This window comes from Beta vulgaris, chromosome 9 (assembly GCF_026745355.1).
Source record: "Beta vulgaris subsp. vulgaris cultivar EL10 chromosome 9, EL10.2, whole genome shotgun sequence".
NCBI classification, from domain to species: domain Eukaryota; kingdom Viridiplantae; phylum Streptophyta; class Magnoliopsida; order Caryophyllales; family Amaranthaceae; genus Beta; species Beta vulgaris.
Genome location: NC_079210.1, coordinates 2,532,444 through 2,549,841, shown reverse-complemented (window position 1 = coordinate 2,549,841; position 17,398 = coordinate 2,532,444). Strand labels below are relative to the sequence as shown.

At 35.5% G+C, this 17,398-nt stretch overlaps 2 protein-coding genes across 2 annotated transcripts; one reads left to right on the top strand and one right to left on the bottom strand.

Moving 5' to 3' along the window:
- Window positions 1-7,709: 7,709 nt before the first annotated feature.
- LOC104902643 (uncharacterized) lies at window positions 7,710-9,887 on the bottom strand. Its single transcript, XM_057391694.1, has 4 exons — window positions 9,729-9,887; window positions 9,482-9,608; window positions 9,144-9,366; window positions 7,710-8,362 (listed from the first exon to the last, which is right to left on the bottom strand). Exons 2-4 carry the CDS (start codon window positions 9,545-9,547, stop codon window positions 7,908-7,910), a joined length of 744 nt encoding a protein of 247 aa, XP_057247677.1. The 5' UTR covers window positions 9,548-9,608; window positions 9,729-9,887; the 3' UTR covers window positions 7,710-7,907.
- A 1,078-nt stretch (window positions 9,888-10,965) lies between these two features.
- Window positions 10,966-16,405, top strand: LOC104902642 (uncharacterized). The gene is made up of 4 exons (XM_010690495.4): window positions 10,966-11,600; window positions 13,025-13,091; window positions 13,174-13,232; window positions 15,790-16,405. Exons 1-4 carry the CDS (start codon window positions 11,073-11,075, stop codon window positions 16,243-16,245), a joined length of 1,110 nt encoding a protein of 369 aa, XP_010688797.2. The 5' UTR covers window positions 10,966-11,072; the 3' UTR covers window positions 16,246-16,405.
- The last annotated feature ends 993 nt before the right edge of the window (window positions 16,406-17,398 follow it).

The window sequence follows — 17,398 nt, the reverse complement described above, 5'->3', positions numbered from 1 at the left end:
TCCTTGGTTGCTCATGACATTACTTAATACCGAACAAATGTAACAAAATTACATGCTTACCGCAGAAATATAGTCATCTATATATTAAGCACATTACCAAAGATGGCTTGGCCTCCTGCCTAGTGGCTAAGATTGAGGTGATATGAACGATAGATTACATGTTCGAATTTTCCCTCCCCTTTTTTGTACTTTGTAATTACGGTTAACTTTTATCTTATTTGACACCATCATATTATGTTATTTGAATATAATCATCTGTATAATTACATTTATGTTGACTTTTATCTTATTTGAGACCATCATATCATGTGTTATTTGTGGTGGTATATGAAGAGGGATTTCGTCTTATAATCAAGCTAAATGATAATTATTTTTAATTAATTATACTTAGCTTATTCTATACAAGTAACTAAAGGACAGTTCGGCATCACTATAAGTTTTCAATTTTCGGTTTCATGAATAAAAAAGTCATATGATATAAAGGGTAAAATAACTTTAAAAGTAGTCATATTTATTCTAAAAGTTTAATTTTGAAAACTGACAACATAAAACTAAAAACTACCTTTTCTAGTGTCCATATTTTGTTTTTGATTTTTAAAAACAAACTTAAAACGATAACGAACTAGCCCTAAAAATTTTCGAGTATACTCATGCCTAGAACGAAGATTATGTTTCGCATTATTATACATTTGGTAGAGTTTTAAATGCGCAAAAAGGATAGAAAAAGTTTAGAAGTATATATACTATTACAAAAATTATTAAAAAAAAAAAACGGTCTAATTTAACATAAAAGTAGGCATAGTCAGTAAATGTATTAAACTAGTCACCTAAAGAGATCAATCTAATCACTATTGGGCTAATTCTCTTTTTAATATTGGACTTACCATTGCCTAATTTTAATTCAAAAGTAGAAGATCTCTTACAACACAAACTCATATTATTATTGACCAAACGCGTCTCACTAATTATACATATAATGAAATCTTGATAGCTAGTCAAATAAAGAAAAGAATGTAAACTTACTTATAATCATGGCAAGATGAATGATGCAAGTGTAAATCTAAATTATCACCATTGATAATCCTCCCCATACTAGAATCAATATAAATATATATATTGTAGTTTTAGAGAGAAATGTAGAAGAGAATTGAGTAGTTGTTATATAGAGACTTTATGAAAGTATATGAAGTGAAATACCTCATGCAACATTAGAATAAAGTAATGGTTGTTTAAAGCTTTGTATAGCTAAACAAGATAATTTATTGAAGATAAGTACATGGAATAAAGTGGAAAAAGAATATGGTAAAATATAGATTCAATTTAATTTGGAAAACTTTAATGAAGTAAATAAGAAAATAGCACGTTGAAAATGAGTTTTTTATTTATTTTTTCCTTTTTCTTCTTGTCTTTTATCACATGTATAGATCTTAAAAGTATCTTCTTCTTTGTTTCTCATGTGTTTTTTTTTTCTTTTTCGGTTTTTTAAGGATTGTATTGAACATGTTTACTAAAATTGGACAATTCAATTTTACATGTGTTGATTTTATTATTTCCATTTTTGTGTTAATAAAACGGACATTTTCGTTAGTTGCTACTTTTGAGTAAGCTTTGTCACATTTCATCATGTGCCTTTGAATTAACTAGCTAGTCTAGTGGTGGTTGTGGTGCTAGTTAGCAGAGTAACTCTTTAACATTTTTTTTTGGTCTCCGCATGTTATATTGTTATAGTTGTATTGCGGTCGAAGATTTGTAATAGGTAGTGGCGTGTTCGGCAAAAGTGGTTGTTAGTTGTTATATAGTTGTCAATTGGCGGTGGCAAATATTAATTATTAGCTTTTGAATGAAAATTGTTATTATGATAATTAGAATTTGATAAAACTAGATGTTAATTCAAAATAAACAATATTCAATATTTAAAAGCTACGTCTACTTCAAAAGCTAATATTTAGCTATTCTAAAACACTAGTTCAAACACGAAAAACTAATCCAAACAGTATTTCACCAGACCCTCTTTCTCACCATATTAGAGCATCCACCACTATGAACAAAATATAGTTTATGGGAAAATCAACCCCATCATGAACAAGTTGCAAAATGTGACCAACAAAGAATCGGTCATGTGGTGAACAAAAAAAGTTGTCATGAGAAAAGTGGACCACATCAAAGTAGTGGAAAAATGTGTAAATGTATTTGCCAAAATAAAATAGCTATATTTTAAAACAAAAATATACAAATGTGAAAAATAAAATAAATATCAATGGTCATTTTTTTAGATCTATAAAATGATGTCCATTTTGTCATATTTTGAAACACTTTTAAAAAATAATTTTAAAGTAAAAAGTAGAGAGAGAAAACTGATAAACTTTCTTTTATGTTTGGGTTACGGGTAGGATAATTTTGTGAATTTGATCATGAGCTATGATATTTTTTCGGAAATGAGAGAGAGAAGGATGAACATTTTTTGTTCATCGTGGTAGATACTCTTAGAGTTTTGCCTTAATTCAAACACTAAAAGTTATTCCAAAATCTATTGTCAAATACTCCCATGTCTAGTACTCCCTCTGTATTTTTTTATCTTTCTTACTTTGACTTTGCACGTTTGCCAATGCATTTATTCTACGTTAAATATTTTTCATTACATATTAGTTAAAAAAATAATAAATGAATATTAATAAAATACTCATTGAGACGAATCAAACAAGACCCCACATAACTATATTTTTTTCTTATATATCGAGAAAAATCTAAAAGATTCTCTCTACTTGTGAATAGTGTCAAGATTCTAAGTGAGAAAGATAAAAAAATACAGAGGGAGTATAATCTAATTGTTTATGAGTATGTATTGTGTCGGACTAATCAGCCCGTCGGACCACTTCACTTGAGTTTCAGATAGTCTTCATTTTTTTTCAGGTAGTCTTCATTTTTTTCAGTTAGTCTTAATTTTTTTTCAGTTAGTTCATTATTTCTTTCAGTTAGCCCATTATTTCTTTCAGTTGGTCCATTTTTTGTTTCAGTTGGTCCATTTTTTGTTTCAGTTGGTCCATTATTTGTTTCAGTTGGTATACATATTACGAAACAAAGTCCAACTGAAACAAAACAAAGTCCAACTGAAACAAAACAAAGTCCAACTGAAAATGAAAAATAGGAAAAGAATGAAAACTGAAATTAAGAATTTCATGAAGAAAACCCTCATACCCAATTTCACCATTAAACAATCCGATGCTTCAAACTGCAAACTCAACGGCCGGAATCTTCGCTGGAAGTTGGAAATTTCGTCGTAAGTGTCGAAATCTTTGACATGATAGTGTTGATCTTGTTCGTCGGGAAATTCGGTGAACGTGACGATGAAAGTCTCGCTATGAAGTAAGAGCTGAACATTGTACCATGCGTTGTCTTCGCCGTTCTGGAACTCAACAAATGGGCCCACCGGCGGCGAGTCTCCGGCGTCGGTGAGGGTGGGTTTTTTGCTGCGTTTTTTGAGTCCCATTTTTTTGGGTTGTTATGGAGGAGAGAGAATGTGGGAAAGTTAGGGGTTTTGGGGAGGTGAAAAGTGTTAGGAAAATGGTGATAATTGAGCTTTGTGAAGGGCCAAAGGAGAGGCTGTTTTGAGGTAGGTCACTGGGTCAGCCCGTCTGACAGTAGGTATTTGGTCAGACGGTCTGACCCAATACTTTCACATTGTTTATTTGTTCGTAATTGGCGAATGGGAAATGAGATAATAGAAGTATAACTTCCATGAGGTATTGGTGAATAGGAAATGAGATAGAAATTGTGGTTACACAATTATTCATATTGTTCAGCTTTAGGTGTAATCGGTTTCAAGTCGCAAAACTTTGATTGAAACCACCTTGTCAAGGTTCTGTTAGATCAATTAATAACAGGTGTTTTTTTTTTTAAGGGAATCAGTTATTAACAGGTTTAGAATGATGTGATTGTTAATTTGTGCTTTAAACCAAATGAAAAGCTGAGAGAAACGGAGACGAAATAAATGGGGAAGACTTCTATAGTAATCATAATATATAACATCTATATTAAAAGGGTGTTTGGTATGAAAATCTTGACGTAGGAAACGAGTTCAAATAAGCGTTTCCATTTCTAATTGTTTGATATGGGTATTAAGTAACAAATACTGTTTCCAAAAGGAAATATAATCCCCCCATTTATTACCCTTATCAAACTAGTGGAAACAAATCACGTTTCCTTACTCAATCATAAACCTCTCAATTGTTTCCATTCCACTGGGATGCCAAACAACAACAATTAAAGGTAACGGTTATTATTTTCATTTCCCCTCCTTATCCATATCCTTTCCATTATGTTTACGTTGATTATACCAAACGCCCTCTAAATATATATTTGTAGCGAGACTTGTAAAACCTGGAAAACAAAAACTGAAATTTTTGAGTGCAACTGTTACATTATAGCTTATGGTGGTAAGTTGGTAACAAAAGTTGGTAACAACTCACACAAAACAACCACTTCTCTGCTCTCTCTATCCCCCCTCTTGCTTCACTCTTTCGACACTCTCTGTCTAATCAATTCCACACCTCTCTACAAGTCTTTATCACCCCTCTCTACAAGTCTATATCGGTGACAAAGGAATCTTCGCCGATGCGGCGTTTTTTTGTTCATTTTTGTAATATTTCTCGAAGTTAGAGGTTCCAGTCACCAAAATGGGAGCTAATCTTGGATGTTATCAAACAAATGCCTCGAAAACAAGTTGTACAACTCGATTCTCTTCTTGAAGAACGGAAAATTCTTCAAGAACGACGCATTCAGATTCAGTATGTGAGTTAGAATTCCGATGTGTATTACCTTTCTTACACACATCTACTAATTGGAGACGCATTACTCATTACTCATTACTCATTACTCATTACTCATTACTCATTACTCATTACTCATTACTCATTACCTAGTTTCGATGGATAACAGAGAGTATCACCCGAGGAAATACAACCACCCTAAGTAAATCACAAGTACTCCTACCTTCTAGGAAGTGTCTTTGGTAGGCGAAAGGGGAAAGAACCTGAAGAGTGAAGACTAGGTTCTCCTAGTAAAAGGTCAATTATAGCATAAGTTGCATTACAATCAGCATCGGAGTGTTTCAATTACTCACCTCGGATGGCTTATACAGTTATATGGTTGGATCCATACGTCATAATAGACCACAGCTGCCAAACGACACAATCCCCCTGGCCCCTACAATTTACATTATACATCCGGGTGTATCGTACACCCAAAAGTATTTCTTTGCTCATTTCTTATTTGTAGAGCTCCAAATGAGAAAAATGAGGAATAAGAATTAAAAAGAAAGTCTTAAATGTATGGGATACTCAGGTGTAAATGATATAAACTTTGATCACCCCTTCTCTCTCAATGAATTAAACTGATGGAGACCCTGCCATTTTGAGCATGGCTGTTTCCAGTTCTAGAATGAAAAAATGAAAAAATAAAGTGCAAACACAGTTTCGCCAAAAAAAATAAAAAAAATGGTTCAACCTTAAAGGTGTGTTTGGTTGGGAGGATAGTATTTTCCTCAATTTCTTCTGTTTGGTTTGGATGGGGTCATTCAAAGAAAAATATGGGTTGAACTTTATTTTCCAAGGAGGGAAAATTACTTCGCCTAAACAGGCAAGGGAGGCCACACTTTCCCCCACTCTATCAAACAATAACACGACACTAACAAAGGAAAATGGGTTCAAAGAAAAGTTGTTTTCCTCGCAACCAAACAAAGGAAAATCAGTCTACCATTGATTTTTCCTCTAGAAAATGGTTCTCATGGAAAACCACTTTCCGTTGAAAATGTTTTTCCGTCCAACCAAACACATCCTAAGAGTAATTTGTCTCAGAAATCCATTAATCTAATGGGATAAACCAACAGTCGGAACAGCTCTAGTACTGCCTTGCGGCATCATTTAATTTGTCTACCCCAAATCAAGTCCATCCAGAATTACCCCTTATTGTTGTATACTTGGCAGTCGGCCCTTATTTTTCAACTTAAAAATTTGTAATAACAAAAAGATTTAATCAGTGGGAAGCCAGATTAAATAAGCAAAAAGCATGTTTTAACCAATAAAAATAAAGTTTCATCAGAAAAAGAAGATAAAATATTTCACAGATAAAGTGGAACAAGAAAAAAGAATTATTTTTGATAGTTAAACTGACCTCTGTCACACTCCCAAAAGATAAAGAAGAGGTCAAGTTTCTATGTGAACTCAACGAAAAAGACCCAAGCCCTCTTCTATCTCCGTCCCCTCCTCGTTAAGACACGGTGCCAGGCACGCGTAGAGAGAGAGAACTTCTTGGAAGAAATCAAAGAGGGAGCTTATACTGTTGCACTAGCGGAACCAAGAGTGCCTGCTAGAAGCAGAAGCAGAAGCAGCAGCAGCAGCAAATCTTCACATAAAGCAGATTCATGCATTGTGGAAGATATAGTTCCCTAATGTTCAACATAGGAAAGAAAAAAACCACACTGAAAATGTACAGAAATTACTCTATAGTTTGTTTGGCAACTGAAAGTCCATTCCGAATTCTTAAATCGGCCCAATTCAAGTGTGGCAAATTAGAAACTTTGAAATTGGATATGATCCAAATTATGACATTCTAAAACCGTCTACAGAAATTATACCGAAAGTTATGTCATTTAAGAAGTCTCATTTTCTCTCTCGTCTTTGTGGCCAAACTAGCAAACTTTTCTAATCCATTGGCAGCTTGGGATGAAAATTTTCTCATATCCATGACAACTAGATGAACAGCGAGTTGCTTATGGAAGATGTAACTGTAGAACTCGCATAGGTTCTAATCTCATACCCAATAACTTTATCTTTCTCTCTCCTCTCCTACACCTGAAATATCTCTCAACTCTCTCTCTCTCTCCCCTCCACCACCAACATCACCCTATGCTCCGCTATGTCAACGCCAGTGCTAGAATCAAGATCCATCAATGGTATGATGTCTAATTACTTAATGACATAATTGAAGAGACTTTCCAAGAATTTGAAAATATTACATTAAAGTTCCGAGTGTTTTCCGAACTTCAAATTTGGAATTGAACATATTCACTTCAAATTCCATAATATGAAATGAAAACTGCCTTCCCAAACACTACTAAAAGTTCTAAATTAGATGCTTAATGTAATCATATAACAGGTGTGTAATTATCTGTATCATCACTGCTTCTTTTCTTGCCAATTCTCCTATCAAGATTAAAGATCAACTAATACTCCATATAACAAGACATCAAAGAAAAATGAATAACAGTGAGTTTAAATCACATGATCACAAAAGATATATATATATATATATATATATATATATATATATATATATATATATATATATATAATATAACACATGAACAATAATATTTGATGTGACGCTTAACATCAGGAGAAAGAAAAAGACTTGAACCTATAATCCTGTATGAGGTAGAAACGGCAGAGCTGGGATGTCGGAGGATAGAGTTCTAAGACCTCATTGTGAGCTTCAAAGAACAACCTGTATGAGGTAGAAAACGGCAAAGCTTGGATGTCGGAGAACAAAGCTGTAAGCAACATATCTCCTCAATTTGCTGATTGATGTCATTTTTTAACCCAATTTACCAGAAAAAAAAACCCACCCTAACACGTGTAACAAGAGAACCAAGTGGAGACGCACAAAAGTTATAACATAGTATAAGGAGATGCTTCAAAAGAACGGGACGAGAGTAAACACCCAAAAAAAATTTGCATAAGAAACACAAGCTTAAATTTATTAGTTTCGACAAACCATCGTTTCACTAGCGTTCCTTAGTTAGTACGCTAGAATGGACAAATCTACACCTTTCACTTGCAATGTGAATTCAACAAGATGTTCCCGAGTTCCTCTCATGGCAGATGTTTATTCTAGCGCTCAAAGTGAAAATATTAATTTGAAATAAAGAGAAATGAGACAACCTCTGTGATTGCAATAAGAAGCAACAATCTCCAACCGATCAAGATCATATTACGGGTCATATCATTGTGAAGATAATCAGTCAGAATCTTTTGCATCCCGTCGAACGTCATATGACTTATTCCATGATAAGCATAACACCCAAGAGCAAGAGCAGCAATCTCAAGAGATACTAAAGTGAGCTTTGATGAATAAAAGACAGCCTGGTAGAAACTTGGATAGGTAAGGCAAATAGAGCCCATCTTTAGAAGCCCAAGGGAGAACAGCAAAGATATGCCTGTAAGGTACATTCCTGATACTCTAGTCAAAATCGACAAGGTGGAATTAGACTGCGGCCGGTAAATGAGAAGATGAGGGGATAATGGGCGAAGGACATTCTTATGATCATCATCATTAATATCTCCCTTAGCAACATTTATCTCATAATCTACAAAACAACACAGCAAATAAATAATGATCAGAATCTAAAACAATAAATTGTCGCTATAATAGCATACTTCAAACAAGTCACATGACAAGTAAGGTAGTATTTCAACACACTTTTAAGTGGTCTTAGTAACCAATTAAAATTGATTTTTGGTTTGGCATACATCCACACTGAAAATTGCCTTCGAAGTAGAAAAGAACAAGATTTAATAACTTCCTACAATCAACCAAACTACTTGAAACTTTCTTCTAAGAATCTACGAATACAAGATAACTTCAGTGATTTAAGCTATCTAGTAATCTAATTTGAATTGATGAATATTAAAATATAAATTTCTAGAATATAATTTTCTATAAAAAAATAAAAATAATAATAGATTGTTTATTCAATAAATTCGATTGATTGATACAAATTAATTTTCTGTTACGATAAATTGAAGAAACAATAGGCAGCTGCTTCAGTGGCTGCAATGGCTATAACAAAAATTGAGAAAATGTTTCCTTTTGATTGGCGACTATCATGAGAGGCACTTACACTTCCTATTTTCTTGCTTATTTTTGTTTGATTTTAAGGATAGCACCTATGACTTATCTCTCATCTTACATCTTCACTTAGTATAGCAGCTAACTCCGCAACTCTCAATCGCGATAATAGTAGTGTCATCTCCCACGCAAAGAAGCCGAGGCAACAACACCACAAATCCAAACATGTACTCACAACAATTCTTTGCAAAATTATCAAAAATGACATGAACAAAACAGCTATAAACATAAATTCTTACTCCTTTTCTCAGCAACATCAGTGGAGAAGAACCTAGCAAAGCTAGGGTTAGCGAAATTGGGACGAAAAACAGACGAAAATGAAGGATTAGCCTGTTTTCCAGCTCCAATTGATGAAAAATAAGAATTCACGAACCCTAAACCTTGTTCGCTGCGCGATGTAAATCCAGCTGATTGATTTGCAATCGCAGCAGTTCGAATCCCGTATCCATCACAACCAATTGTCTGAACATAATAATTGCAGAAAAAAATCAACAAATTATTTGATTGAAAAGAAGAAAAAAAAAGTTAAAATTTGAGAAATGAATTTAAGTAATTAAAAATACAAAGAATAGCTTACTGCATTCAACAATGAAGAACGAGCAGATCTGGAAATGTTACGGCCGATTCGAGAAATCATCGACATGATGAAAATCAATGATCTGAAGATGAATTACTTAGTTTTTTTTTTCGAGCTTCTGAATCAACTGATGTAATCAAGGAAAATCCAGAAAGAAGAATTATTACATATAGAATATAGTTTACATGAAAAACGAGAGAAAAAAACAAGGTAGAAGAAATACAGGCATGGTAGAATAAGAGCATACCTTTTTTTTTTTAGAAACAGGCTCTGGAGTCGGGGGCTCCTGTGTCCGGTTGGTGTGTGATTTGTGAGTTCTTCGTCATATGACAATTCTTCGTTTGGGCCGGTCTGCTAAGGCTATGTTCTCGTCAACTTATTTTTGTCAAAGTGCGTTTTTTTATGTTATTTATAGAATTTTTTTGTCCTAAACCACTTTAACTGTGTGCCATTTTGCAAAAAATGATTTTAAGTAAACAAAATTGTCCAAAACTACCTTAAATAGTAAAAACAATTGTTGACTACCTAAATGGTTTAAAGGGGGTTGACCGTGGTTATCAGTTCAATAATAACGATTTGTTAGGCACGTGATCCGTTTTTTTTTTTTTTTTTTTGCCATTTTTCATCCACTTCCCTCCATTTTCTCGTTTCGGTGCTAATGGTGATGGTAGAGTATGGGTGGGGCAGTTGTTGGTTACGGGTTTCCGATATGTGGACGAGATTTGGGTTTTCGAGTAGTGGGTACTGTGAAGGGCAGTTTGTGGGTTATGGTGAGTGGTCGTACAGGTTGTGACAAGTGATAGATGTGGTCGTATAGGTTGTGGCAAGTGATGATCAGTTGTTGTATATGGATGTGGCTTGTGGTGGGTACTCGTATTGGTGGTTGTGGATTGCAGCGGGTGGTTGTGGGTTGTAGTGTGTGGTCGTAGTGGTTGTGTCGAGTGCTTGTGTTGGGTGCTCATATTGGTGATTATGGGTTGCACTGAGTGGCTTTTGGTTGCAATGGGTGTTGTAGTGATTGTAGCGAGCAACAATGGGTGCTCGTATTGGTAGTTATGGGTAGGCAAAGGTGATGGCATTGAGTGCTCGGCAAAAAATTCGATTCACGTGCTTGACACATGACAATTATTGACCAAAAAATCATGGTCAACTGGTTGAAGAACCATTTGGGCATGGATCAACAATGGTTTTATGTAGTTCAGGTAGTTTTGGCAATTTCATTTACTTAAGGTAGTTTCTCGCAAAGTGGCACAAAGTAAAGGTGGTTTGGGACAGAAAAATTTTATTTTTATCGTTAAACTATTGTAATTTATTGAAACTAATTAAGAAATTGCACCCAAAAAATAAAAATAAAAATTGTATGTTTAGAGATTTCTTTGTATTTATTTATCCTAAAGCTTATTAAGGTTTCATTAGGATGCTTAGACTTATAATATATTATAAAAAAAGTTTTAGGATCAGAATAACCCAACTTTAACCCATCCGCTTTTAATCTCAAAACGCGGGAAAAAGAGGGAGGGAGAAGTTCATCAAAAAGAAGAAAAAAGAGAAAGATAGAGAGAGAGAGAGTGAGTGAAAACTTTAACCATTAATGGCGAACTCGAAAGCATCAATAATCGAACTCCCAGAAGACGACGAAGAAGACCTCGAATTTCTCCATCAACTCGAAGCAGCAGAAGCACAAGCTCTTTCTCTCTCCTCCTCCAAACGCCGCCGCATCTCCGTCGATTCACTTTCACATTCAAAATCAGACAACTCCGTCGAACAAATCGAAGAAGGCGCTTATACCGCCGCACTCAAAGGCAGCAAAAGCATCACCTGGCAAAAACATCAACATCAGCAGCAACAGCAACAAAGTAGCGTCGCCAAATTCTCCGACGCATCCGCCATTACTACCGTCGGAGGTAGTGGTGGAAGCGGCGCTTGTTTCAGGTGTGGAAAGGAAGGTCATTGGGCTAGGGATTGTCCTCAATCGACGTCGTCTTCTTCGGTACCGTCTTCGGCGAATGTTGCTGTGGTAGAGAAGGCGTGTCCTTGTGGATTGGGGAATTGCTTGCTTCTGACGGCGAATACTGAGCGTAATCGTGGACGCAAGTTCTTCCGATGTCCTGTTCGTCAGGTCTATTTCTTTCTTTTCGTTTTGTCGATTTTGAAGTTAAACGACTTCTTTTGGTTAGGTTGTGTATCTATATTTTGATTTAAAATTAGGTTTTGGAAATGAAGTTGATTTTGAGAAAGGTGCAATTTGATTGCCTTAATGATCATTTGGTTTAGTGGATGTCAACTAGCTGTTAAAGTCTTGGAGGGTGGTGCCTAAGGCTGGGATAAATCCCGTCTACATCATTTGCTCTTGTGACTCTCTCTACGCCAAAAAAAAAAATTTGATCATTTCGTTGATAGTTGATACTTGATCGACCACATTTATATTTCAGTTATAACATAATAATAGGGCTATTGGTATGTAAGAGAGGGGTTATGTTGTGATTGAGTTTTGGAGAAAAGAATAACACTGAGAAAGGGTTTTAAAAATCGAGCAATTTGATTACATTACTCACCATTTGGTTTTTGGATAATAGATCTGCGTTTGTATTTGCAGTTATTACATGATAATAGGCCGCGTTTAGTAAGTTGAATTTCGATGGGGAATTTGATATGAGGGATAGGGATTAGGGATATAACTCAAAGGAGGTGGGGGGTAAGGATAAGAATAGAATGGTGTATAAATATATTTTAGTGTATTTTTTGTTCGTTATAGTCTTAAGATGGAGATAGTAAAAAGCAATGAAGAAGATAGAGATTGTTTTGCTGATAAGTTTTAGTTTGCTTCTTCTTCTGTCATTTGTGATTGTGTTTACATCACCTTATCTAATGGCAACAGTGTGGTGTGATTGTTCTGTTTTTTAAAAATATATGGTAGCTTACTACGACTTATGTTTCCGTGTAGGAGAGAAATCTAATCTACTAAATGTACTTAGAATTGAATATCAAGTTGATGTGATCCAGGGTATAGCAAACAAGAACTTTGGGGGGATAACAGCTTTGTATTTTGTCCTGGGTTTTGAATGTGTAATCAATTGTGAAATTGGCATTGCTTAGAGGTCCGCGATGATCCAATTTGCAGGGGCTTGGCTACGCTTGTATGCCACTACAGTTTGTTTGCCTCTTATGAAAGAAGAGACTCTGTCACAAAGTCACAACTTAAATTTGACAATGGCTGTATCAAGAGTTGCAATGTTTTTGAAGATTGGTGTCATTTTATCTTACTTGCCTTCATATTTATGTGTTATTATTTCATGAATAATGCCTTATCTTTCCTAGCAATTAGATTGGTTCATTGTCCTTGTATGCTATATGTTTCCCATACTTATGAGTTTGATGCATACTTGTGGTAGCTAGCAGTACATCTTCCCGTTTAACTACTACACTTTGGTATGGAAATTTCTGTGCTTCATGCTTCATGAATTCAGTAATTCTTGGTATTTCCCCCCCTTAGATGAGACAATAGTCATTTCCATATGCTGACATTTAGGTCCTTTTATGCAGGAGAATGGTGGCTGTGGATTTTTCGAGTGGTATGATGAAACGGCTGAAAAATGTACTTCTGCAGAAGGTAGGAAAAGTTTTTCGTTTGTGGCTGTTTGTATTTTTTAAACTTTGTTTGTATTTTTTAATTACCTAGTTCCTAATATTAGGAGAGAGGGCTTGGAAGAATGGAGGGCAGCAGCAATTCTACCAGCACCCTACTAACCAGGTACCTCTGAGATCTGTGTGTTAGACTCATGAATTACTTCCAGTCTTGTAGCTATGTCTTTTTCCTTGTTATCTGTGATAGTGCTTTATAATGCCTCCTGATTTTGCTATTTGGCTACCTAGATGTAAAGTTCTCCCTCTGGCGAAGAAAATATACCCAATAGATCCCGTGTTGCGTGCATCTAATTTATTTTGGGTGAAAAAAATAAGGTAAAACGGTTTTCTGATTATTTATGAAGTGACAGTAGTTACTCTGCAGGGATCAGAAATATTATGGCGAATTCTACAGGATTTTTTTTTTAATTGTAACTAAGATGATTTGTAAAAGAAATTGTTCTTATCTTAGTATATTGTTGGTGCTTTTAGATTGCTACTTCTCATCTAAGGTGATTGCTCATAACTGTACTATATTGTAAGAATCGTAGCACTTGAATGCTGTAGCTCTTGGGATCTTCCTGAATATCTGTATTTCGCAAGCTAATCGAGCTTATATGTATCTTTAACTAAACTCTGAGACCTTGAAACAGATTAAGGCATCATTTCAATGTATGAACAACATTCGTTTCCACCATTTAAGATAATATTTAATTGCTGTTTAAAGGGTGAATATTGCTAAAGGCATTCACTTGGAAATTACTGCCTGTTTGCCTTTGCTGGTGCTAGGCATGTTTCTTTTTAACCATAGGATTTCAGAGAGTATCCCTTTTAAAATATCTCAGATCCCTTCTTCATCTTTTAGCAAGTCTATCAGCATGTTCAGAATGGAACGAGGATCCATCGAAATGTAATTGCATGGCAAGCCTTTTTTCCTTGAATCATACTCTTGCAGCATCAGTGCTGTAGCAATTTATACTATTTGCGGCTTTCTGTAACCAGCAATAAGAGATAAATGACAAGCTACACTATGAATTGGAATTTGAGAGTATCCCTTTTAAAATATCCCATTTTATTGAAACAAGCCACATATTCTGCTTGGAAAGAGTAATAGGATAGAATGGCCACAATCTCCATCCAGATTAACAATTTACACGAACCCTGTTTAAGCGCAACCTAGAAATCACTGCACAATAGTTACTTAGATACTCCTATCTCCTCTTGCATGCACCATCAACTGTTAACAAACTTGGAATCCAAAACTGAATGTAAACCAACATCCAGCAAGGAAAACTGGAGGGTAATTTTCATTACCATGGACAAGTGCCATCATTACTGTGCTCTTGATGACTCCTTGTATGGCTAGGTGTTCGATGTTCCACCATCGAGCACTCAATACGCTGAATCAGGTCATCAGGAATAGGATTTTTTATTTTAAAGATGAAGGTATGCCTTGCCTTCCAACTGTGACAGAGTTAGAATCACACAGAGGCACCCTTTCCTGAATCTATCTTAATTAGATTAATTTTCTTTATCCAGCATGGAAGATATGAACAGGTTAGCATCCCCCTGCTTTCCTAACATACCTCAAAGCCTAATGTGAAGGCATAGTCTCATGTCCTGGACAAACGATTGATTGATTCTGTATGTTGAGAGCGGTCAACGGTAACAACTTTTATCTATTAGGATCCTTCTTCTTTCATTTTGAAACTTCCATTCATAATCTTCCATAAAAATCTTCTATTTATGGAGAAAATCAAAACACAGAAGTTTCTTCCCTTGCTTTTATAAGTCGCTATCCCACTCATCATTTTATGTTGAAGTTGAAACAAAAGCATAAACAGACTTCTCAAAAAAAAATTCACTAACAGCTCCTGACCAAAATAGCTCATCTTTCTGTCTGGAGGAAGTTTGCCTCCATCCCCTTCAATGTCTCAAAGAGTTCCCGGCTAATTGATCATACCAGCCTGAAAAGTCTCCCTTTATCAAGGCTGGATAAAGAATCAAGTTCATTATGCTCAGAAGATGAATCTTCTTTTTCATTTGTCATGAACTTTGTTATGCTATCTATGTATTTTATGTTTCCTATATTTACAGGGATATACCATTATTTCGGAATGTCTAATTAGTTTGCAACAAGGAAAAGAAAGGTTGCTGGGCCTCCTTGAATGTCAGAAGAAAGGGAGGGGGATAGGGCAGATTGTTGACAGTGGCATGTCAAGACATTCTCATGTTGAGACTTGAGAGTCATTTGTGCATTTTACGCCAAAACTAAAGATACTGGCCTTTGCATCCTATGAAAATTGTAAAATGATTCAGTTTGAAGTTTGTCATAAAAGAACTTGGAGAATCACCATAACTCCACTCATTTACGAGTCTCTATCCTCTTGCATGGAAAGGTAGGATGCTCCCTTCTTTTCTGGATTAGTTGTGAATGGAAAAGGCTATTGGTTTACCACCTCCTAAAGAAGTAAATGATGCATCATTGATGATATGTTTAGTATTTACACAATGACCCATCCAGGCCATAATTTTACACTCTTGTATCATTATGTAATCTCCTATATGGTTCTTGGGACCTAATTGTAGTGGAATCTGCTGCTAATTGGTAATAACTTGTTTGCAGTTTTAGACTCTCTTATCGTGCTTTCCAAGTTCATTAATTTGTTCAGTCAAATTAACAGGCAGCTTCTGGTTATACAAAATCATGGAATGACTTTGACAAAGGAACTAGTGCTCCAAACTTTGGCTATGGTCAGAAATTTGACAGCTCTGACAATAAAGCCTATGGTTATGGTCAGCAATTTGGAAGCACAGACAACAAAGCCTATGGCTATGGTCAGAAATTTGAAAGCACTGACAACAAAGCCTATGGCTATGATCAGAAATTTGAAAGCACTGACAACAAAGCCTACGGCTATGATCAGAAATTTGAAAGCACGGGCATGAGAAGTGGTTCCTCCTGCTTCAAATGTGGCCAGGAAGGGCACTGGGCAAGAGACTGCCCTACGACTTCATCCAATGTAACTGCTGGTGCAAGGGGAAACCCATCCTCTAACGCTTGTTACAAGTGTGGCCAGTCTGGACATTGGGCAAAGGATTGCTCCGAGGGCCAGTCTACTAAGCTCCGCAGCTGGTGAAATGTTGCTCTGCTTTGACCATTTTTGTATGCCTCTGCAGTATTTCCTTGTTTTTGACTGTTTCGACCTGCACATAATGGCTTGTTCTGTTTGTAGTGACGCTGATATACTTGTGATGGTTTTGCTTCTTAAACTCTGGAACTGATGGGTCTTTATTGTATATCTTGTGATGTCTGTGCTTGATGTTTATATTATCCAACAGCAGTACTAAGTTGATTGGTGTAGAACTGCAAATCACCTTGAATCATATGAGTTAGGCTATTTAAAAAACAGTTTGGTGGTAAACAAGAGACATTTTGATAGTTTCACTTGTGAGCTCCGTCCCATTTCATCTCTTTTGTTAACTGTTGTACAATTCTCAAATAACTTCTTTTGGATTATATAATGCTCTTAGGAGCTTTTGGACAATTGAACTTTCTCGAAATGTTTCTTTTTAAGAACCAAAAAGATTTGTGCCAAAATAACAGATGCAATGAACAAAAGACCCTGTACATGCAATGGGTCTTAAGTACTATTTTCGCGTCTCTCTGACCAAATCCACCCACTTTAGGATTACTCGTTAATGGTTGATCAAGTTTGATGAATCCACCCTCTGAAATAAGAAGCTTTGGTCTTGGAGGGATAATATTAACCACTTTCACGTCCATCCAAGGCATCCGCTATGTTTATTTCGTATCCGTCCTTTACTTTTCGTACAATTTTATTTACTGTACCTGCTGCTGTGGCATTATAAATTGTAATCCCTTGAAAAAACAAATGTAGGCAAAGCATTTTCTGTGGCACAAACCTGGCGAAGCAATTTGCTCCATTGCGCAACAAAGCTGTTGTGTGATTTTGTTGTAAAACTCACAATGTCTATAGTTTTTTAGTTACATTCATTTTACAAGTAAAGTTTGAGTAGCAAGCCTGTTTAGGGCCATGAAATCTTAACAGATATGTTGAAATGAGTCCAATATTAAATAGATCAATGCAGTATTTTACTTCTTGACCAAGATGGGAATTGAATTATAATTGGCACTTGATTTGAGCATGAAGTGATTGTCTTTGGAGCATCTAATGCGCCAAAGCTAGAAATAGTGTAGCAAAGATTGGAGATATTTGGGTTGGGAACAGAGGAGAAAACCTAAATTAAAACTCGGAACTAGAATTAATA